We start from the raw sequence: 25,318 nt of genomic DNA, 5'->3' as shown, positions 1-25,318 counted from the left end.
TTCATAGGATTTTTGCATTTTTTATACAGTATTTTAATGCATGTCCATATTTTCTAAATTAATTTTGCTTGCTTCCAAGATGGTATTAAAAAGCAGTAACTTGTGATTCAAACATCTTTCACATTTTTAGATCTACTATATCTACACCTTCATTTTTTTAAGTATGATTCTATGAAAAATCATTAATCTGTCTTCTACTCCTTCCTATCAATTTGTCTCGCAGTTTGTAGATTGCTTGCTATATGATAATCCACAACATCCTTTAGTTCATTATTAGTTAACGTATTTGCATTCCTCAATTTAAATAATAGTAAAAAGAAAGTATGCCTCCCTAATTAGCTGTAATATTTACAAAAATAAAAAATCTCTTTGTATGTCTTCTTCTTCTTATTTATTTATATTTTTTTTTGAAAAATGTTAGATACTTATTTTCTTTGTTCTTGCATTATAGTAATTACTCACTGTGTGAAGTCTCTGTTGGAGAGGGTGGTGTAGTAAAACAAAGACGTCTTCCCGACCAATTACAAAATCTAGCAGAACGTATTGGTTTAAGCAGTCGCTATTACCTCAAGAACAATTCTTCCACAGAACCACTTGTTCCTGATGATTTGGCAGTGGTAAGTATATTTTTCTTCACTGAAGCCAATATTGGAAGTTTTTGCCTATAGTATGTATATCATTCAGATGGTTATGTTGTATAACAAATCCTTTATTTTAAATCTTGCATTTCTACATGCCATTCAAAGCAATAATGTCTTAATATTAGAAAGAACTTTAGTATGAACTATATCTAGGATGTTAGGATCATTTATAAGAGTTCTTCAGTTAAGATAAGTAATCTAGTCTTAACAGAAGTGGCAAGAAGTGACAGGATACACTCCTTCAGTCTGTGTCCTGCCCTCTCATTACCAAAGTATAAGAAGAAAAGTTACCTAGCTGTAACAGGCCATTGTGTCTAAATCAAAAAGAATTGCAAAAAAGAAAATGATCATGAAAAAAGGTAGGAAGTAAGCATGGAATGCATTGCCTGAGAGCGTGGTGAACGTGTAGATTATGGCTGAGTTTAAGCAGTGGTATGATAGACTTTGTGTTGACTAATGTTGACCTCTCATGAGTCTTGTGACTCCATGAAAGTCAGAGAAATAATATGGGAATGCAGAGTTATTATTATTTATTATTATGTGACACCTCCAAGGAGTCCAAAGACTCATCAAGGGTGGGCACCCACTCCATACTCTCTGCCTTCACCACTCACAATCCACTAACTACAGCGAATCACATCATCTAAACCAGCGCCATCTACTGCCCACCACTGCAAATAGTACTTTCACAGACAATCACAAACATCCATGCCCACAGCGGGATTCGAACCCACAGCCTTTTGGCTGGAGAGTGGATACACTAAGCACTCGACCAACCAGGCTGCAAAAAAAGTTATTCTGTTAAATCAAGAATGTGTGTTAGTGTTACATCAAAGCTAACCATTATGTCTGAATTTTGAAGGATGTGATTTTTTACTAATGATTTGAAATGGACAGTTTTTTTTTCTGAAAATAGAAACAAAAAGAAGCCTTGCCAGTAAGAGGGGGGCAAGTAACTTATCTCACTGTTGAGCAAATTTATAAGTAGGACTTTCTATACTATGAACTATATGGAAGTATTGGATTTATGGATTTCAGATGCCCCAGAAATATGGGTACTTTAAAATGAACATGTTTTAGTTTGTTAAGAATTTCTTTGGCCCAAGAAGTAACTTTTTTCTTTTGAGACATAGTCAGGTCTTGGTCTGTGATTTGGTAAGTAGAATTGCCATCTAGGAGACCCTTCATTTTTTTTGTAATCCTCTTGATTCATAATAAAAGTAGCTTTATTTTTATTCTCTTTAGTAATCACATTTTTATTCTGATAGCAGCCATTTCTTTCTTTCTGTTATTTTGCATTTAGGTGGTTCAAATTTGATTAGGATGCTTGCTATGTCTAAAGGAACGTTATTGGCTCTTGAAGGTGGAAGATGTTCCATTCTGTGTTCATCATCATTTCTAGTTTGGGAACATGCTTTGGTGTAACTGCAACCTCGTAGAGATCACATGGTTATAAATTTATTGACTTAGGCACTTACAGAAGAAGCTACAAATGCTCCCAGTCAAGATTGCGGTTGGAGCATAGTACGTTGCTGTTATTAGAGGATTTCAGATTTCTTCAGGTGCCTACTTTTAATCTTTACGAATTCTTTTTGTACTTGCACTTTGGAGATTTGACATAGGATGGTCTACAGTTCAGAATTTAAACACCATTTAATAATTCTTCATGTACAACAGCTATGGAACTGTTTAATTTGGTAAGCTCTATGCAAATAGCAGCAATTTATTCACTTAGGAGCACTAAACTCTCCCATCTGTAAATACAATGATGTCTTAGTCGAATGGAACTTTCCTTGATTTTGAGAAAAGCAGGAATCGTATTGGTATCCCAGCATCATTTGAGGAAAGCTGATCTGTTTAGTTGTGACCAATTTTAGTTTCAGCTTTCTGGATTGTCACGCTTTGTGAACAGTATCATCTCTGTGGAGGATCATCGATCTAGTTGAGGGTTAGGTGTTGGATGTTATTAGTAACTTATTTTAACACTATTATATGGTGCTGATGATGAACTACTTAATGTAAAAGTGCCAAAAAAAAATGTATACTGATCATTAGTGAATAGAAGAAAATTCTTAGAAAACCAAACAAAATATAAATAAAACAGAAATAAATACACATAACAAGCAAGTTACACATAACACAACAAGTTGCAAGTTACATGTTATATAAAATGATTTGCTGCTCCATCAACCTGCATATTCATGCCATGCCTGAATGTCAGACTTAGATATGAGAATAGAATGAAGGCTTGCTGGTTACAAAATTTGGTTACTAGACAGAAAAAAGAAGATATGATAGAAATATAAGTCATAAGTTACCACAAATGATGGGTGTTGGAACATAATGCACAAGTTTTTTTTTTTTTATACAGCACTGGGGGGGGACAAGGGGAACCCCCAGAATTTGTGCAGGTGCGTGGTATGTATCGGAGTATGATATAACCAACCAGGCTACTGACCTTGGTTGGCTAGGTTGATGGAGTTTCCACTCTCTAACCAGTAAGTCCTGGGTTCAGATTCCACCATGGGCTTGGACATTTGACAGGCTTAGTTAGGGTCAGGGGTTGGCAGACTACAGCTGCATGCCTGATCTGGCCTGCCACCTATTACCATTATGTACATCCTAAGCTAAAAATGGTTTAATTTCATGACAATCATGAAACCGATGTTTCAGTATCCATAGAGTAGTTTTATTGTTATGCATCCATGCCCATTCATTTATATGTTATCTTTGGCCACTTTTGTACCACCGACACTGCTTGCACTCACAGAGCTAGCTCGGGAGTGTTTTGGGTACCACATTTCTTATTTGTATGTATCATAAGTTTATATCATGAATATTGGTACCTATTTTTTTCCTTTAATGTTACATGGTGATCAGCATTCATTTCAGTAAATTATGTAGACTAACAGTTGATGAAATCTTTGTTACTTTAACATACTGTGTGAAATGTAATATATCTTGTCTTTGTGTGTGTGTGCGTGCATGCATGCGTGTGCATATACTACAGATGTACCTTAATATTGTAAAATCTCTTGTGATAAATTTTATTAATTAAATTTTCGAGATCGATTTTACAGAGGTTTCTGAACATTTAGAAAGTATAATGTAATAAAATGAATGTTATGCTTCTACTGTTAAAATGCATAATTTAATGTACATTGAGAATATATAAAATGGAAAATAAGGGATTAACCCAGATTATACAATAGAAATATGCACCCAAGAATGGAGGGAGCCGAAGTGACATCATCATGCTGGTGGGTAATAATCCTGGAAAGTACATCATGGAGAACAAAGGATTAGCAACGATATAAAAGGGGACTAAGACGAACTTTTTTTTTTTTTTTTGTCTCCTGATTTTGGTTCCAGATATATGACCCCAGGTGTGTGTGGGGGGGGGGGGGGATTTCCTGTGGATGTAAGGACGTGCTATGAGAGTGTGGTTACCCATTAGACATTGTGGTAACTTCAGCAGTTCCATTCGAGTTCCTGACGGAAAATCAACCTAAGCTTTCCCGGAAAACTTCTACAGCAGAACCGCAAGGATAGTCCAGGCAACAGCCAGTACCCAGGAAGAAACGCAACATCAAGCTCAACTAGCCGAGGTTTATTCAAGTTAATTGAACTGTGTTTGTAAAAAGTCAATGTAAGCAAGCACAATGTTGTTAATGTCTTAAAAGCTTACAAGTGAGAATTGTATGTGTGCTTACAGGAAATTGTTAGTACTTAGTTAATAAGTTACAGTAAAGAAAGGGTAGACGAATGTTAACCAATACATGTAGTGAACGAAGTTTAGCTATGTGTATCATAAGAAGCAGCTACGTGTCTAATTTAGATAGCTAAGCATTGTGACAGGGTTAATTAAGTGTTGAGTGTACAAAGTTTAGTTGCATATTTTGCCTACTGTGTATGTAAAAGGCCTTAGAGAGTTAATGTCTCCTATTTGTTTGTGCATTGTACTATTTTACTAGGTTAAAATAAAATGTTTTGTTTGTGCAACTATCTTGCCTGATCCATTGCCGATGCATTGTCTCCAAAAAAATTAGCGAACCCGCAAGCCTGTTTGATTAAGAATCAGAATACCAAGCTATAAAAGATTGTGTATGTTAAATTTGATCTTGCATATGTTCCATACCTAAATTCTCAAGCTATATGTATATAATTTAGAATAGCACAGTCGTTAAACAAATAAATTTTTCTAAATTGTATAGTTTGAGAGTTGGTATCCTGTTTATCGTGAATAGACTAATAACAAAGGTCATCTACTAACAGTGGGAATATAAAGAAGATTATAAGGGATTAAAAGAGAGATCTATCTTAAGCAGATTGTAGTTATGACTGAGTAAAGTAGAAGTAAGTTAGGCCTAAAGTGCGCATGCAAAGAAATAACAAAGGTGCAGTTGATAGTAATATAAAGTTGATAATAGAATTAGAATATTACAAATTTTGCAAATGATGACATCTTAAACATTCATAACATAATAAAGAAAATATTTTACAATATGAAGATAGAAATGTTGGGAAATAAAACTAATTATTCCTAACATAGTTCTAGTCCCTATAATTTATTGAAATGAATGCTGATTACCGTGTAACATTAAAGGAAAAGATTTTCATGATTCATGGAGATTTAACACGCAAGCAGTGCAGTCGCTATGGTAAGCTAAAGATACACATTTCTGTTTTGATTAATCAGAACATTTATTGGCATTTTTAAAATGATGTAGAGTCAGAAATCTTATTCCTAATTGCATCAAACTAAAAAAAAAAAAAAAATGAACTTCACCTTGGCAAAAGCACTAAGAATTAATAACTGTATGAAAAAACAGTCCTCAGAGAACAGATTCAAATTATTCTCAAAATGAGATTCTAAATTTAAAATTGGAACTTTCAGCTATTTAAATCCAGATGTTTGAGATGTCCTTAAGAGGATTACTGACATTTCTGCTAAACATACCCTGGAAACAAAGAAAGTAAAACTTATAGTCAAATTTCTTAGCTTGAAACATTGGCAGCATTTAAACAGCTAACAGACAAATTTAAATTTCTCATCATTGAATGACTTTGAAAACAGCCAACCACAAGCCAGTGATAATAGGAGCATCCAACTACTAAGAAGAGAGGATAAAAACAAACAACCAGAAATAAGCGATAACAGGAGCAACCAGCTGCCTTCAATGAATAGTCATGTCATTAACTTTTCTAGTTATGCCTACAACTCTTGCTACTTAGTAAAGACTTAAACTTTGCTTTCACACCCAGGACATCCATTTAACAAATTGGATTTTATATAGCATATTGAAAGAATCATAAGATTTCTCACAACCACCATAGCTGATAAAATACAATTAGAAACTTCTAACATTTTGGAAAATACTAAAGCAATAACTAGCAACCTGACTAAAAACTGAATTGGCAGCTGTGAAATCTTTAAAAGCAAGTCAGGACATCCTAATTATTAGAACCAATGAAGGCAGTGCCAAAATGAATCTGTTATTCTCAGACAACATCACCTGTCAACTTGTGAAATATAACCCAGCTAATTAGATTAAAAATAAAACAGAAGAATTACTTAAATCCGTCATATTGTGGCCTGCAGATTCAGTTAAATTCCCTGAGAATTTATGGTTTGCCCAAGATTCATAAGCAGAATACTGCTTTGGTTAATAGTTGAAGGTATCAATAGCTCTCAGTTATCATCTAGCCATGAAACTGGCATCAAAACTCAAAGAGTTGGTAGGTCATTCCCCCCTCCTCCTCTTATATATATATATATAAAAAAAAAACCCGCATAACACATTGTAAATAAAATTGAGGACATTACACTTGATGAAAGTGATTTATTAGTTTTGACATCTCTTCCCTTTTTACAAATATCCCAATCCACAATTCTTCTTTTACAGGTCAAATTCCCATCCAATATCATGGCACTATTTGCCCATGTACCATGTTCTGGTTGTTTTGTGTGACAAAATACTTTTTACCTGCAAAAAGAAGGCACAGCCATGGGCTTGCTTACCCCCCCCCCCCCAATTGCTAACTTGCATATGGAAGGCTTTTGAGCAATGTGCTCTAGATTCCTTTACGTTAAAACCCAAAGTCTGGCTTAGGTACATTGACAAATTTTTCGTTATCGGGTCCATAACCACCAGATACCAGACACTTTCCTCATCCACCTAAATAAACAACACGTGCATATAATTCACAATTGAAAGTCAGAAAACACTTCCATTTCTTGTTACACATCTTCCTTCTGGCAGCCTTTCCTTCATTGTTTATCATGAGCCTACCCATACTAGCTAGTATATACACACAAACTCTTACCAACACAAAAACTAGGTGTCATTAAAACAAAAACAGGGCTTTAAAGATTTGCTCCAGTGAGCAAGCACTTAAACATTATTTAAAAGCTATCAGCAATACTTTCCTAAAGAATGGCTACAACAAAAATACTATCAATGAAATTCTTCACAAGACAATAATAAAAATAAACTAGATTACAATAAAACTGTAGCCATTCTATATATTAAAGCAGCATCAGATAAAATAAACAGAAAGATAACCTGCCACCTTTCAACTTCCTGCAAAATTAAAGAATTTATTCACCTCATCCAAGGATCCACTTCCTCCACTGATCCTCCTTGGAATATACTGTATTCATTGCACCTATAATTTGCTTTACATATGAGCATTTGCAATTTGTAATTATGCCCCATTAACAAAAAAAAAAAAATATATATATATATATGTATATAAATTTTGTTTTCTGTCTTATATATAAGTGCATTATCCTTGATTTTACCTTTTGGCACACAGAGTGTAAAATATTTATTACTCAGCCCTTCTCATAAAAAGTTTGCTAATCTCTGCTTTAGGCTATTTGTGAATTTCACATCCCACTGTGAGATCGCCATTCCACTTATAGGCCCCTGAAGTGATTCAAAAAAGTTTCAAATATTTGATCTCTATAGCAGGGAATTATTTAACCTTTAACCCATCCATGGTACTAATGTAGAATAGATTCCCAAACATTCTTGGATGAATTTAACAAAATAAATAAAGTGTGAGCACCCTATGATGAGTCTTTTGATTCATCATGGAGATGCTTGGATGATAATAATATATAAATATTAATATTAGCTTTTTTTCTTTTGACAGGAACTTCTTCGAGAAAGCCAGGTACATTTTCTTCAGTTAAATAGTGTAGAAGTAGCTACCCAGCTTACTATAGAAGATTTTAGCATATTTCGACAAATTGAACCTACAGAGTACATTGATGATTTATTTTTAGTCAAATCAAAGTATGGAGTTCCTATGTTATCAAAGTTTGCTGAGGTTAGTTCAAATGTTATATCGCATTCTTTTCTTACTTCATTAAATGTTTTCAATGAATTGAAAGCAGAGAAATATTAGTTGAATGCTTCATATTCATGTTATTTCAGCTTCAGTAGACATTGACATGTAAACATATCATAGCTGGTTTGGTGGTTAATTCCATTCTGATTAATTATGATTTAATTTATATGGATTTTTCTATTGTATGAAAATTAGGAAAATATTTAATAATAATTTTAATTTTTAACTTGTCATCCTGGTTGGCTAAGTGGTTAACATATCGATTTTCCAACTAAGAGTCTATGGTTTCGAATTCTGCTGTGGTAATGGATGTCTATAATTGTCTTTAGGGTGGAGATGGATTTCATCACCCAGTGTGAGACCACTGCTCCACTTATTTAGAGACCTTAGGGAAGTTCCGTGTTCCAAGAAGTTGCATGTTTTGGTTTCTAGAGCAGTTTCCAGACTGTGTATAAAAATAAATAAAAAATACCTATATATATATATATATATATATATATATAAATTAATAAAAATAGAAAAAATCCTTAGCTAACCCATGGTATGAATGCACTATAGGTTTACAGAATAACCTTTCATGGATGGGAGATACATTAAAAAAAAAAAAAACTACTGTTAACATATATGTTGGTGATTATTTTTAGAGATAAATTTCATCACCATGAGACCACTGCCCTGCTTGTTGGAGGCCTCAGGTGTCTTGAAAAAAGTTCCATGTTTAGTCTCCAGAACAAAGCTTCTAGACTTTGTAAAAAAATAAAAATAAAAAAATCCTTAGCCCATCCACATTACTAATGCACTATAGGTTTACACAAAAAACTTTTGTGAGTGTGGGAGAAAAATTGGAAACAAATAATAGAGAAAAATTATATGAGGTTATGATACACTTTGGAATACCAGATAAGCAAGTAAGATTTAACAGTTTAACAAATGAAAAACTTAGAAGCACAGGTTAAAATACTAAATGATTTAACAGATTCCTTTCCTGGATTACATCATCCAATTATTACCAGTAGATACTAAAGACACTCCAATAAACAAATCATTGCAGATTGTAGCATATACAGATGACATTAACATCTTGTTAAGAACCCAACAGAAAACAGAAGAAATATATTTAGAACTAGAAAAATCAGCATATGAGATAAAGGTAAAAATTAATCAGAAGAAAATTATGATTAATACTAGGTAGAATCATTTAACTGACAAGCATGAAATTTGGGAACCTTGAAATAGAAAAGTGGAGCAGTTCAAATATTTAGGATTAATGATCACAAGTCAACCAAAATAGGATGGTAGACAGTGCAGAATCAAATAAAGAGGGATAATCAGGCTTTTTATTCTCTCTTATATGTATTCAGCTCAAAAGATATCCATAATACAAATATATAAATCAATAATTTATTACAATATTTAGTTCAAAAAGTTGCACTGGGCAAAACATATTTCTTGTATGGAAAATGACAGTATTCTTAAGAAGACTGTAAATAGTAAAATTTTGGTAAGAGGAAAATCAAGAACAAGATGAACAGATTCCATTAATCAAGATAGCAACATCATCTTGTAATGTTAGTTTATTTTCATGGTATTTATTACAATGTAGGATGATAAGAAAATAATTAATGTTTATTAACTTATTAGCTGATATTTTGCTGGTATTATATATGGCATCTTCAGAGCGCAAGAACAATTTGTCACAGTACACAAAACAATTTGGTATAACAGTGGGAATAGCTTAAATGTTGTCTGTTGCAATATTTTAAGCACCATCTATATTGGAAAAAGAGAAAAAACAAGTATTAATTAGATCTTAAAATGACTCTCCCCCAGATTTTTGGTAAATTTATATATTTGATGAGGTTTGAAGTATGTTTTAAAGCTGCTGTTGATTCCAAAAACAGTCTCTCTCTGACTTCTGTGTAGCACTTTTGTTTTCTTACATTTGATCCTGTGTGAAGGGGGTATCCAAGGTATTGTCTTCTAGACCTGACTTGTCATAATGATAGTGCTGGATGTATTTTTTATGTTCACCAAGGACTTGAAAGCCCATTGGGCTTGAAAGCTCATTGTGACTATACGAATGTATAGTAAACACGTGGGAACTGTTACACTTTGGTGTAAAGGTTCCTACATGTTTATTCCTTATTGTATGTTTTGTTCTTCCTAACCCAGAAGAAGCCACTAGCATATGTGGCAAAACTAGTTGTTTTAAGTGTTTATATTATCACGACCTGTTAAACTCAATGCCAGTTGTCTTTTGTCACATTCATTTTTTGGTCACCAAAAATATACATGCTCATATCATGTATGTGTTTAATAAAATAATAAAAAGCTAAAATTTTTAATGCTATATGTTTGTACTTAACTAGTATGAAAATAACTTTTTTTTATTGTGATAATAATGTAGTGTTTTTTGAGTTACCATTATTAGCTCTTGACATTACATATATAATTTTATTTCGTTCATATTTGTATAGAATATAACAAGTTTTTCTCCCTCACCCTGTAATAATTTAATGTAGTACTAATATGCAAAGCTGTTCTTTATTTTGTTCATTCATTTTGTTTGCTTACCAATCTGTTTATCAATATTTAGTTTTTTTCTTCATCTTAAGGACACATGGTACTCATGATTTGTTCTCTGCCAATAGCTATACACTTTTTATTGCAAACAGGTCATTTTATTTTTTGCTTCATCCTAGCCTAGCAGAAATGGATTAAAGGTTTAATCTCATAAATTTGTTATTCCATTTGCGATAATTTTGAGGTATTCTTGTGCATCATGCAGATAAAATCTTTGGATAATAAGGCTAGCATTTCTGTGAAATAAATCCAAATACAGTAATTTCTTAAGAATTTTCATTGAGATAATAAGAAATAACTTTAATTTCTTTTCATAATCTTTACCTTGTCATTTGTTAATCTATTTGGATTTTAGTTTTGTGTTAATGTTTATATTCGAATGTATTTTCTTTCATTTTAAACCATAACCACTGTGAAAGAGAGATGATTTTTGTGTAATACAATACTCATTATATAAGCCTATTCGTAATAGTTCTTAATAGAATTTAATATGTTTTTTTTTATAATTAAAAATTATTTTCTTCATTTAAGCTGGTCAATCGGGAAATGTTTTGGGTCGTCTCAGAAGTGTGTTCAGAACATCAACTACTTAGACGGATGAGAATAATTAAACAGTTTATTAAAGTAGCAAGTAAGTGAACAGTGTTTGATATTCATAGTTTCTTTATTTTATCCCATTTTGATTGAAAAAAAAAATCTTAAATAAATGGATAAAATATGGATAAACAATATAACTGACAGATGCAAATTATATATCATACATTTCGAAGATAATTTACATAATCTAGAAATCAGAGAATGGATAACTTATAGCTTACATTAAATAAAGTAATTTTAATTGCAATTAACAGATTCTAAAAAAAAAAAAAATAAATAAATAAATAAATAAATAATGCACAAGTGTTAGTAAGGTAACAAATGGTGTACCAGTTCCTAATTTAAAAAATAATCTATCTATCTATATATATATATATATATATATATATATATATATATCGGGGGGGGATATTCTGGGTGTGCTAGGTTGTCAGTGCTCATCCACCAAATAGCAATATCATCAACATTGCTATTTGGTGGATGAGCACTGCACAATATACTAATGCTTCATCAAGAGGACGTACTTCAATATGTAAACATTGCATCACATTCACGTTACTAGCCCAGGTTTGCGTTCAAAATACATACACCTTTGAGCCCTTTGAAAAGATGTACAGATGGTGCAGCAGGTCAAATTCCTAGTGTTCTAGTAGTTTTAAACTGCTCAGAAGGTGAGGCAGGGTGAGCTCTGAGACAATAGCACTTAGAGGCTGTGATTGGTTATTGTATCAACCAATCCAATTGAACGTTGTCATTTGTCATGAGTTGCTGTTTTTGTATTCTGAGTTTCATCTGTTTTGCATGCATGAAGTATGAACTGATATGGTGGGCAAGTTTTTATATATAATATAGACAAGTTTCTAATATATTTTAATTTTATTTATATATATATATATATATATATATATATATAATTTTCGATAATTTTATTACTTTTTTTGCCCATATTTACAATGGGAAACAGTATTGTAGTTGAAAGAGGTAAGCCTCATCTTCTCTTCCAAATTTTACACCTTTGAGTAATTCAAATATATTAACCAAATGTAGCATTCTCCTTCATTATTGTTTTTTAATATACAGTGTCTTAAAACAAACACACTGTCCCCCACTCTACACAGATTTGCTTACAATTAATTGATAAATGAAAGTACTCAAAGTTATCCTACAATTAATTGCATTACACAAATTAAGATGATACACTCTTAAAACTTTCATACATCGATAAAAATGCAATCATATGTTCAAAGTGACATGAATTTTATAGTGCTGGTTGCATAAGCCACGACAGCACACCCAACCAAAATGGGCACATTACACCACTGATATACGAGGTCTGACACAAAAAAAAAACAAGACTAACTCTATAGCTTGAGAATGGGAGGGGAGAGACAAAGAGATGGTTATAGAGCATGTTCTAACCTGTCACCATGAGACAAGGCTCAACTCCATCGTTTTACTCAATATGAGTGGGCACGTGTTCAAATATAGACGTTTTCTTACCCTCAGTCGGAAAGGAGTGCAAGAGTGAACAGTGAGTTAACATCAAGTTTCTTGTGAAACTGAAGAAATCTGCTACGGAAACTTTTCGATTATTGACTGAGGCTTACAGTGAAGAGTGCATGTTTTGTGCACACGTTTTTGAATAGCACAAACGATTTTTGGAAGGCAGAGAAAGCATGAAAGATGTTTACCCAGGCTGCCCATGCACAGCAGTTACCGATGACAACATTAAAAAATGTGAGATGTGATTTGAAAAGACAGAAGGTTGGGTGTTCGAATTGTAGCTGAAAGTTCATATGGACAGGGAAAATGTTCAATGCATTTTAATGAAAGAACTGAACATGAAAAAAGTTTGTGCAAAAATCGTTCCAAAAACTGTCAGATGAACAAAAGGAACATTGCAAGAAACTGGACCTTTTGCAACAATTTAAGGATGAACCAGATTTTTTAGTGAAGATGGCAAATTAAACATGGAAATAGATAACAGAATTAGCAAAGCTGTTATTATTATTATTACTTTTTTTTATTATTATTTCGTGACACCTCCAGGGATTCCAAAGACTCATCGAGGGAGGGAATCCACTGCACAACTCTGTCTCTACCACTCAACCCACCAATGAACCGCAACTACACCAACGCCATCTACCGCCCACTACCACCACTAGTATTTTCACAGACAATCACAAACATCCATGGCAGGATTCGAACCTGCAGCCTTTTGGCTGGAGAGCAAGTACGCTAACCACTCGGCCAACCAGGCCATCATGGTAGGAAGTTAATGGAATAAATTTAACTTAATGATGCCAAGAAATTATATGGATTAATATTTTATTCAAGTAAAGGCAAACAAAATTCGCACAAAAGATTCAGCAGAAAAATTCCCTTGGATTAGCTCTGACCTGACTGGCCAATCTCCTCTCATTCTGCTTTTCTTTTTTAACCACATCTGTTACTTTTCTGGCCTGCAGTTTATATTCTTCATACATCTGTTCACTGCAAACTGTCTTGTACTTCCTCTATAACAACTTCTTTTGTAACAGTGCTTGCTTAATTTCACTGTTCATTTATCCATCCAATTCCTACTCTATTTATTCACTTAATTCTTAGTATGCAGTTATGCATTGCTTGTGTTAGATACTACCTTATCATTTCCCATGCACTGTCCACATTTTTTTACACAGTTGATCAACCCAGTGCAATTGACTAGTTGACTGTGGAGCTTCTGATAATCACCCCCTTTATAGTTCCACATATTGATCTTCTTGATAACGTTTTCATGTTTGACTGCCTTCCAAACCAATACGTCATTATCACTTTCACCAACAGGTGGCAGTGTTGATACCTCATTTAAAAGCACATCCTGTGAGGATATCACCAAATCAAACATCAATAAGCCTCATGTTGCTTATATTACATGCTGCTTTAGATAGTTATCCAGCAGAAACTCAGCAAATTCACTCCCCTTGTTACTATACAATGTCCCTTCTTTCCAATCCACATTCCTAATTAAAATCTCCCATTAGGATTGTCTTCCTTTTACTTGCCTAAACATTTGACAATCAATATCCTCCACAAATATTAAATAAGATTTATTAGATACACATTTATCTTTAAAAACAAAAAAATAGCTCAGATTAGTTGTTAGTCATAAAAATTAGCTAATGACTATATCTAATTAATCATATATATAAATTTAATTTAATTTAATTGTTTTCTTATTTAGGACAGTGTAAAGAATGCAAAAATTACAATTCAATGTTTGCCATTCTTAGTGGACTAGGTCATGGAGCTGTTTCAAGATTAAGATCAACTTGGGAGAAATTACCTTCCAAATATCAAAAAATGTTTGAAGTGAGTAATTCTTAGTTCTAGATGATTACAATGGAACCTCTACTCTAATTATCTGAAATTTGACTAGACCTTAAGAATGATGTATTGTAACAATGTAAAACTTTTATAGTTGCATATTTGAGTTTCAAATATCACCTATACCAATAGCCTTTCACATTTTACATTTCTAATGATGTGGTCTACCTCAAGCATTAATATGTATGCTCCTGATTTCATTTCTTGAATTTTTTTTTTACCACTGTTCTGTCATTGCTTATCACAATTAATAATCTGTTAAAGTAATTACTCTGAAGCTCCAGAATATCTTTAATCTTTATTTTTTATATTATCCTTATCATCTGTGATTCTTTGAGGGTACATACTTCCTAAAACAATAGTCACTGAGATCTGAGCAGATTGAATAGTTTCCTACTCCAGGCATGTCTGTTTTGAGTGAATACTGTTGCTTCATGCCATTGTATGCCAGTTCTGTTAAGGTCTTATTTGATATTGTCTGACCATTTCATTTGAGAGCTACTTATTTTCTAAATACATTCTGGATCACTTAACATAACCTTGATGAACAAGCAAATATCTTTTTTTAAAAAAAAAACAGACTGCTAAAAGGAGGCTAACATTCTATTTCTAGCAGAATCAGTTACAAAATTATATTGCATATTATCAACTGTCATTCTGGTTCAGTCTCACTGTATAATACCCTTGTGCAATTAGTCAAGGATTCTGGAACATTAATAATGTAAACAGGTAGTAGTTTGATGACAATTTTGGTTTTTGCAAAGCCTTTTTGATCAGTAAGCATCATAAATGCTGGTCCAGAGATGAAACTAAGACCAGCCAGCACTCCAAAGTCCAGACAATGTCTGGACTTTGAAGTGCTGGCTATGGAGAGAGAGAGGTTGAAGAAATGCAGATTGCAGACCGTGTGGAAAGGCTTATGTGTTCGTTGCACATGTTGATTAGATTTTAATGGGAAAGATGCAAACACTGGTTGATAAGAAAATAACTATTTATTGACTTAATTGCTAATATCTCTCTGGTATTCTATCCAGCATCTTCAGAGCACACAAACAAAGTTTGTTACAGTAGTGAGACAACCACAGTCCGGTGTAACAGTGGGACTAGTATGAGCAATTGTAGCATGCAACACAAAGACTAAAGTCTTAATTAGGTGCCATCTAAGTTGAAAAAAAAAAAAAAAATGAGAGAGAGAAAGCAGGTATTAATTTAGTCTTAGGATGACTGTCTCCCAAATCTTTGGTAGATTTATACAGCCATACTTGTTGAGGTCTGGAGTATGTTTCAAGGCTTCTGTTGATTCCAGGAACAACCTCTCTGACTTGTAAAAGCTTCTGTGCAGCACTTTTGTTTTTTTTCCAATTGATCCTGTGTGCGGGGGTATCCAAACCATGGTCAGCTAGACCCGACTTGCCATAGCGAAAGTGCCAGATATATTTTTTGTGTTCACTGAGGCGGATGTCAGGGCACTTCATAGACTCCTGGATGTAATAAAGGAGAGAATCTGCCCTTAGGTGAATAAATGAGAGTTTCCAATTTCACATATGGTTTAAATACGGTGCATAGTTGGTGTTTGTTAAGCACTCTAGATATCTTTTCAGATGTGCCTTTAATGTATGGGATGGTGACAGTTTTGTTGTAGTAGTCTTCTGTAGTAGACAGTGGGGGAGATTTCTGGGGAGCATTTAGTATTTTATCTATCTTATGGGGATTATAGCCATTGGTGTGACGTAAGTGTGAAAGTTCAGCAGTGAGAGCAATGTCATTGGAACAAATTGCTCTAGCTCTATGGATTAGTGTTTTTAGAATACCATATTGTTGAGATGGGTGATGGTATTATTATTATTATTGTTCCGGGAAACTCCAAGGAGTCGACAGACTCATCGAGGGAGGCCCTAACATCATGTCAAGAACAACTATTCAACATTCACACAGTATCTATCATACCTTGCCTTGAACTCATTCACGGTCGTAGCACCCACAACAGACTCTGGAAGCTTATTCCACTCATTTACCGCTCTCCAAGTAAAGAACCTAGCTCTAACACCCTTGTCAACCACGCTCTTGCCCAGCTTCCATGCATGGCCCCTAGTCCTCCCACCACCAGTCATATTTTCAAAAATATCTTCTGGATCAATCTTATAAAAACCCTTCAGTAATTTGAATGTCTCAATCATATCACCCCTCCTTCGCCTATCGTCCAATTTCTGCAACCCACAAATCTTCAACCTATTCTCATAAGGTTCATTCCACAGACCTGCTATCATCTTGGTCACTCGTCTCTGGACCCTCTCCACTTCCTCCCCATCACGAAGAAACCCTGGTGCCCATAGCTGGGCACAGAAGTCCAGATGGGGTCTTATCAAGGTTCGATACAGAGGAACAACAACTTGTTTGTCTCTGCATGTTAAAGTATTTTTCAGAAGCCAAGTGATTTGGTGAGCTGTTTTAGTTACTTTTGCAATGTGCCCCCTAAACTTCAACTCCCTATCACCAACACTCCCAAATACCTGGCCTCATCAATCTCCTGGAATATGGTTCCACCAATGCGATATACTGCTGCTATTCTTTTCACCCCAAAGTGCATAACCTTACACTTTGCCACATTAAATTGACATCCATTTTTCCTAGCCCAGTCCTCCAAACTATCCAAATCATCCTGTAAAATTTTGACATCCTGTGCACTCACAATTGCTCTACCCAACTTTGCATCATCAGCAAACAAGTGAACACTTCCTCTCAGATCCTTTCCAATATCATTGATGAACAAATTGAAAAGCAGTGGTCCAAGAACAGAGCCCTGTGGCACTCCACTAGTCACAAGACGTCTTTTAGACTCCACTCCTGAATAAACCACTCTTTGATATCTCTCCTTCAACCACCCTCTTATCCATCTCACCAACCCTATATCTATACCCATCTGCTCCAGTTTACTGATTAGGGTTCCATGTGGTATCCTATCAAAGGCCTTGGCAAGGTCCAGTAGTATCACTGTAAACCCATTACCCCTATTCACTTCAGCCGTCACTGTGTTATAAAACGTGAGCAAGTTACTGAGGCATGATCTACCCTTCACAAACCCATGTTGTCCCCCCCATACAATATCCCATTTTCATCTATCCAATCCTGTATTCTTTTCTTGACTAATTTCTCTAAGACCTTGACAATGATTCCTGATATGCTAATCGGTCGGTAATTTACAACAGCAGTCTTGGAACCACCTTTATGCAGTGGAACTATTTTCCCCTCTTTCCACCCGCTCGGGACTAACCCAGACCCGAGACTCAAATTAAACAAAATGGTCAAGGGTACTGACAATTCTTTAGCTGCTTCTCGTACAACACGAGCTGGTATACCATCCAATCCCACAGATCTATTGACATTGAGGTTTTGCAATAGAATACTCACCTCCACTTCATTAACCACAATTCCCGTATAATCTACTGGTTTATTCGTTTCTGCAATGTCACCACCTGGATAATATACTTTTGCAAAGTGCTCACTCAGTAACTCAACTATCTCAACTGATTCAGTTACCTCCCTACCATCGGCATTCTTTAAAATCAATCTGCCATGTACATTTTTCCTTTTACTTGCTACATATCTAAAAAACTGTTTAGGATTCTCTTTAGCCTGCATGGCCAATGTTCTTTCATAATCCTTTTTTGCTTTTCTTACCACACTTGTCACCCTTCTGGCCTGCGCTTTATACCGTTCATGTGCCTGCCGGTCACCCTTCTCCTTAAATTCCCTCCATAGTTGTTTCTTTTTTTGCAACTCAACCTTAATGGTGTTATTCATCCATTTAACCCCTACTTGATTTATTATTCGGACTCTAGGTATACAGTCAGCCATTGCTTCATGCAAGCACTTCTTAACTACCTCCCATGCACTATCAACTTCTAGTCCTTGCAGTTGTACATGCCATGGCACTGAACCAATCAAACTCCTAAGCTTGTCATACTTTCCAGCCCGATAATTCCACATGTACCCTGTTTTAATTGAAAATTCTACACCTTTAGCCACCTCCCAAGTTAAGACCCTATGATCACTCTCACCGATTGGTGGCAATGTGGTCATATTTGTTACAGCCAAATCCTCAGATGTAATTACTAGGTCAAGCACTCTCTGACCCCTAGTATTTTCCATTACATGCTGTCGCAGATAGTTATCCCTTAATAACCGCATAAAATCCAGTTCCTTCCTCCCATGTGTCCTCTCCTCACTCCAATCAATGCGACCATAGTTGAAATCTCCTATAATAATCACCCTCCTTCCATTCTTGTTCCATTGTATAAGGCCTTGATTATGCCACACATGGACTATGTGCAGATTTGGTCACCTGGTTGTCAAAAGGATGAAGAGATGTTGGAAAGGGTCCAGAGGTGACTGACTAAGCTAGTTTCTGACCTCTGGAATGTCGAATATGAGGAAAGGTTGAGAAGATGCAATTTACTGTGTCTAGTGGATAGGAGGAAGAGGGGAGATATAATAGAGACCTACAAGTTAGTAAAGGGTTGTTAATAGGATTAACGTTAGAGAGGTTTTATACAGCAAACGGTGGGAGATCAGAGGAGAACCAGAGGTCATCCCTGGAAGCTGTATATAGAGGGTGTGAGTAGATGAGTGAGAAGTAAGTTTTTTGCATGAAGAGTTGTGAATGATTGGAATGCCTTGTCTGAGAGTGGTGCAGTGTCTTCAAAGAATTTGAGTGTGTTTAAGGTGCAATATGATGAGCTGTGTGTATGACAAAAGGACCTCCTAGATAAGCCTTTGACTCCATGGGGGTCTTGGGTAATAATAATAATAAGATTGTCACAAAAAAATGCTGCTCTTTGTGATGAAGTTGATGCCATTTAGGAAGTTTTGAACATGTCCATACATCACATTGACTAATCTTATGTGTGATTGCGGAAATGTTTCTTGTGTTGAACACACACACCAAAGTTGCCAACTAAGTGGCAACTTTGGTGTGTGTGCAACATTGAACACAATGCTAACTTAAACAGGATGAAGGTACTTAGGTGTATTAGAAAGAGATACCAGAGCTGTTGAATAAAATGAATTTGGCACATAGAGGTTAATAGGATATTAGCATGGATGCTAATAGTGTTCAGCTGGCAGTGTCATTGACTCCGTATGATTTGAAACTGAACACAATGAAGATTTGGCAGAACTGGAAAGAATATAGGACAGGGGTGTTCAACCCGTCGATCGCAGAGCGATTTTTGGTCGATCTCTTGTGCATTCCTCCTTACTTACAAATTTAATTAAAACTGAAAACATAATACAAAATAATGATAAATAAAATGTTATTTTTAATTCGCTTTAAGTGTATTGCTATTGTTTATTTATTTTTCGTTAAAATTGTCAAATCAGTAATTTTCTTATACGTCCAGGTAAATGAATTAATTTGGATTAGTGGAAGTCAAAACAGCGAGCCGAGTGAATACGATTATAAGCAAAGTGTAAAAACGCGATTGTAGCTTAAATATTAATTATTCCAAAGCACATTACATCGATTTTTTACTTAGGTTGAGTCCCATGTGAATATTGTAAAAAAATAAACTTTGTTTGTCTCGGTATAGTTTGTATTAGATGTTTTTGTAAATAACTCTTTTGAAGCTAACTATACCGAGACAAACAAAGTTTATTTTTTTACCTCCCGGTTCCAGAATTGCTGTCAGAGAGGAGGCCGCCTGGTCCAGAGTCACCGTCAGAGAGACTGCCCGGATCCACATTGCTTGAGAGAGAGGAGTTTCCCGCTTCCAGAAAGGAGCTTCTCGTTTCGAGAGAGACTACTTCTCTAGAGTAGTCTCTAGAGAAGTAATCTACTCTCTCTAGCGACGTAGAGAGAGTAGTCTCTCTCTACGTCGCTAGAGACTACTTCTAGGCTGCAGACAAGGTTTCAAATTGCCGAAAGGAAGAGTTCCAATTGCCAGAGAAAAGTTTCCAGGCCAGGTTAATGTCAGACATTCACCAGTGTGTTGCATTTTCGTTACAATTTGATGAATCAAACGACTTCACTGATATTTCACAGTTAATGGTATTTATTCGCATGGTATTTCAAGATTATTCAAGTAAAGAAGAACTTTTGAAAATTATACCATTATTGGGAAGGACTAGGGGAGAAGACATTTTTTCAGCATTTGATGAATTTGTGAAACAACACAAACTTGCGCTTTTTAAACTTGTGTCTATTACTACTGATGGTGCTCCTGCAACGATAGGTAATAAATCAGGCTTCATTTCATTATGTAAAAACGATGACAAATATCCAGATTTTTTAACGTACCACTGTATTATTCACCAACGAGTACTGTGTAGTAAAAGATTAAACACAAAAGATGTTTTGGATATTACATTTAAAATTGTAAATTCTGTTCGAGGAAAAGCCCTGCAACAGCAGTTATTTAAATTACAGGCAGATGATGGTAGGGAACTTCTGTTGTACAATAATGTTTGCTGGCTCAGCAGAAGTCAATTTTTAGAAAGATTGCTTGTATTAATTAGCGATATAAAAAATTTTCTTGATGAAAAAGCAGATATTTATCCACAATTGAGTGATAAAAGCTGGTTGTTACACTTATCATTTTTAGTAGATTCCTTTATGAAATTAAGCAATTTAAATTTAGAATTACAAGGTAGAGATAAAAATTTAATTGACATGTTAAGTTCAATAAAAACTTTCCAACAATACTTACTATTATTAAAGAAAAATATAAATGACCGCAAATTTAGACATCTCCCATATTTATTAAAATTTTTTGAACAAAATCAAGAAATGCTTCGCTATGATTTAAAAGAATTTATTCGTGAAATAGAATTAGTTGAGAAAGAAATAAATTCAAGATTTAAAAATTTTAATAAAACTGAAATAATTGTATCTTTTATCAATAATCCATTTCAAGAAAACTTGAACATCGCAGAAATTTCAAACAAAATTAGTGGGCTGTTTGATATAAACCAAGCTGAAGTAGAACTTGAGATAATAAACATTCAGAATAGTTTACATTTAAAATCAATAAACAATGAAGTCATTTGGAAGTATGCACATGAAAAATTCCTAATATTAACTGATATTGCGCGAAACATTCTGTCGTGTTTCGGATCGACATACTTGTCAGAATCCGCTTTTTCAAATATGACCATCATAAAAAATCAATTAAGAAACTAAATTACAAATGATCATTTGGATGATTGTCTGCGATTGGCCACTTCTTCATATCAACTTGACTATGAAAATATTGCGAGGTCCAAACGCCAAATTTCATATGAACTTTTTTTTTTTTTTTTTTTTTTTTAATCAACCAGCATTTCCTGTAACTTGTGAGTTTGTAATCAATCTCTTGTTTTTTTCTAAGTTTGGTTTTCCAAAATAGAGAAATAAATATTTTATTCCAATATATATATTTTTTTTTTTGTATTAAAATATTTGTTGTATTAAAGTAATTAAAAGTGATAAATACATTTTGAAATACACAAATAAAGTTTTTTGTTGTGTATTTTTAAAAAAAAAAAAAATGATCAATTAGAAACAAAGGAAGGACAGAGAAAAATTTACCATCTAGCGAAATGTAGAAATAAAGCAGCAAAGGACATCTTACATGTGAGGCAGATCAAAGATGCTGAAGGAAGAGTATTATGGAGGGATGTGGACATAAGAAACAGATGGAAAATATACTTTGAGGGACTTTCGAATGAGAAAAATGCAAGGACTCACAGAGGAGATGGGCAGCCTTCTGAGGGGATGGTGCAGAACATCAGTAGAATGGAAGTGATGGAGACCATGAAGAGGATGAGGAATGGAAAATTGGTGGGCCCCGACAGAATTCCAGTGGAGGCATGGAAGGCACTGGGGGAAGAGGGAATTGACCTGCTGTGGGACCTGTTCATGAAAGTTTGCCAACAGGAAAATATACCCGAGGAATGGAGGGAGAGTACTCTTGTCCCCATCTACAAGGGTAAAGGGGATGCACAAGACTGTAAAAATTGCAGAGGAATAAAGTTGATGTCCCACACAATGAAGATCCTAGAAAGGGTTCTTGATGGTAGATTGAGGAAGGAGGTGGAGATTGCAAAGGAACAATTTGGCTTCATGCCTGGTAGATCAACAACAGATGCTATCTTTGGGTTACGACAGATGATGGAAAAATATCAAGAGAAACAAAGGGAGCTACATCTGGTATTTATTGATCTGGAGAAAGCATACGATAGAGTGCCAAGGCAAGAAGTCAGGAGGTGTCTCAGGGAGAAGAAGGTGCCAGAGAAATATGTCAGGTTGGTGCGGGAAATGTACAGAAATGTGAAGACAAGTGTTCGGACCTGTTTGGGACAGACAGAAAGTTTTCAAGTAACAGTTGGCTTGCATCAAGGGTCAGCATTAAGTCCGTTTCTGTGTAATATTGTGATGGAGGTGGTAACAGAGGAGGTGAGAGAAGATGCGCCTTGGACAATGTTGTATGCAGATGACATCTTGCTGTGTGTAGATTCAAGAGAAGAAGCGGGAACTAAACTGGAAAGATGGAGAAAAGTACTGGAAGAGAGAGGTATGAGACTGAGCAGAAGTAAGACAGAGTATATGTGTTGCGCAGTGGCCTGCGGCGGCCAGGAGACAGATCTGGAGCTGGAAGGAAATGTTATCAGGAAGGTGAGAGACTTTAGATACTTAGGTTCAAAAGTGGAAGAAGATGGAGGAGCTGAGAAGGAAGTGGGATGCAGGATACAAGCGGGTTGGAGGAACTGGAGGGAGATGGCTGGAGTGTTATGCAATAAGAGGGTGCCGATCAACCTGAAAGGCAAAATTTATAGGACAGTAGTGAGGCCAGCTATGACATATGCTATAGAAACTGTGGCCCTGAGGAAAAATAACATCAGCAGGATGGAAGTAGCAGAGATGAGAATGCTTAGGTGGATGTGCGGTGTGACCAGAAAGGATTGTCTGAGAAATGACTATGTCAGGGGAACAGTGAAAGTTACGAACTTAGGAGCGAAAATACAGGAGGCAAGGTTGAGATGGTTTGGTCATGTGATGAGGAGGGAGGACGAATATGTGGGAAGAAGGGTCATGCAGATGGATGTGCAAGGAAGGCAGAAGCGTGGGCAGCCGAAGAAGAGATGGAGGGAGCTGGTAGAAGAGGACTTGAGATGAAGAACTTGAATGTGGTGACAGCCCAAGACAGGAAGGTGTGGAGGAGACTCATTACAAACAGTGACCCCACTTAAGTGGGAGAAGCTGCAGAAGAAGAAGTTGTGTATTTTTTATTTAGTTGTTTATTTGTGCGTAATCAGATATCAGGTTGAGGGGAGCGTGACCTATATAAGAGAGTAGATCGCCGAATAACTTATATAAGAGAGTAGATCGCTGAATAGCTTTTTATAGAAAAGTAGCTTGCGTAGTAAAAAAAGGTCGAACACCACTGATATAGGATAATCCCATTACACAAAGGTAGTACTGAAACTGTTGGGTCTAAGTATCGACGTATCAATATTGCTGGAACAGTAGTAAAGATTTTGGAAAAGTTGATAAGAGATTACATACATGAATGTGTTGACAGGGAATCTATACTTTGCAATGAATAGCAAGAGTCTACTAAGGAAAGGTAATGTTTAAATAACTTGTTCATATTTTATAATAACATAGCAGTTGAGTTATACAAGGAGAATGGATCCACATGATATATTTTGAACTTTGCTAAAACTTTTGACAGGATGCAACTTAGATGGCTGTTATATAAGTTGGAGGATATGGGATTGGATTATAAGCTATTAGCTTGAATAAAAGGATGGCTGACTGACAGATATCAAAGTGGTGTACCCCAGGCATCAGTCCTTAGTACATTGTTATTCAGTCTTTACATTAATGACATTGGAAAGGATTTGACAGGAGACAGCTATTTGCTGATGATGCAAAAAAATAGGCAAGAATAATCAGGAATGTGACTGATGCTTGCAGAATGATTTGAATAAGCTGGAATTATGCGCATATGAAAATGGCTATCAGCTCTGTGTTCATCATCAAATTCCAGCCATGTACCCTCAAGGGGTGTACAGGATATGACAGTACTACATGAAAAAATTACATCATTACTAACTTCCTATCTACACTTTTCATCCAAATCAGTCTGTTACTTGTCAAGACTCCAACATTATCAGATCTTATATTTCTATCGTCTAAGCCACTTTGTACCGTATCAATCCACCTATATCTTGATCTTCCTCTGGGTCGTTTTCCTGCCAACCTGGCAGAGAACACTTGTTTTGCTAATCTTTCCTCTCCATTCTATTTAAGTGACCATACCACCTGAGATTAGCTCTGCTAATGCATTCCTGGATGCTGACAATGTCAAGTTCTTTCCTAATATCCTCATTTTTAATATGATATTGCCATTGAGGCCATCTGTTCATGCCTCTAATCTTTCTCAGGACTCTCATATCTGTGGTCTCTAGTCTTTGGTCAAGTGTTTTACTTCTAACCCAGCTCTCAGATCCATAAGTTAAAACTGGTTTGAACACTGTCTTGTATTCAGCTAATTTAGTGTTCCGACTAATTTCTCTCTTATTCCATATGAATTTATTCAATTGACTTCCCACCATACCAGCTTTGCTGATTCTGTTGTCTATTTCTATATTTAATTTACCATCTTCAGTAAAAATCGTGCCTAAGTAGCTGAAATGTTTTACTTGTTCCACAGGTTCTCCATTCACAACACAGTTGACATTTTCAATGATTCTGCCTATTTTCATTGTCTTTGTCTTTTTATTGCTGACCT

The 25,318-nt window shown here is 35.2% G+C and overlaps 1 protein-coding gene across 7 annotated transcripts in view; it reads left to right on the top strand.

The window, feature by feature from the left end:
• LOC150099532 (rap guanine nucleotide exchange factor 6-like) overlaps positions 1-25,318 on the top strand; it is a 486,813-nt gene that overhangs the window by 340,295 nt on the left and 121,200 nt on the right. For all 7 annotated transcript variants that reach the window (XM_090404032.1, XM_090404034.1, XM_090404030.1 and 4 more), the window contains 4 exons: positions 452-617; positions 7,803-7,979; positions 11,115-11,214; positions 14,404-14,531. In XM_090404032.1, coding sequence (XP_090260158.1) covers positions 452-617; positions 7,803-7,979; positions 11,115-11,214; positions 14,404-14,531 — 571 coding nt within the window. The remainder of the gene's footprint in view (positions 1-451; positions 618-7,802; positions 7,980-11,114; positions 11,215-14,403; positions 14,532-25,318) is intronic.

The sequence above is a fragment of the Typopeltis vanoorti genome, chromosome 14 (genome assembly GCF_054136105.1).
Source record: "Typopeltis vanoorti isolate ZY-2024b chromosome 14, IOZ_Tvanoo_1.0, whole genome shotgun sequence".
NCBI lineage: Eukaryota > Metazoa > Arthropoda > Arachnida > Uropygi > Thelyphonidae > Typopeltis > Typopeltis vanoorti.
The sequence above is the reverse complement of the archived record's forward strand: the minus strand, read 5'-3'. Positions and strand labels throughout refer to the sequence as shown.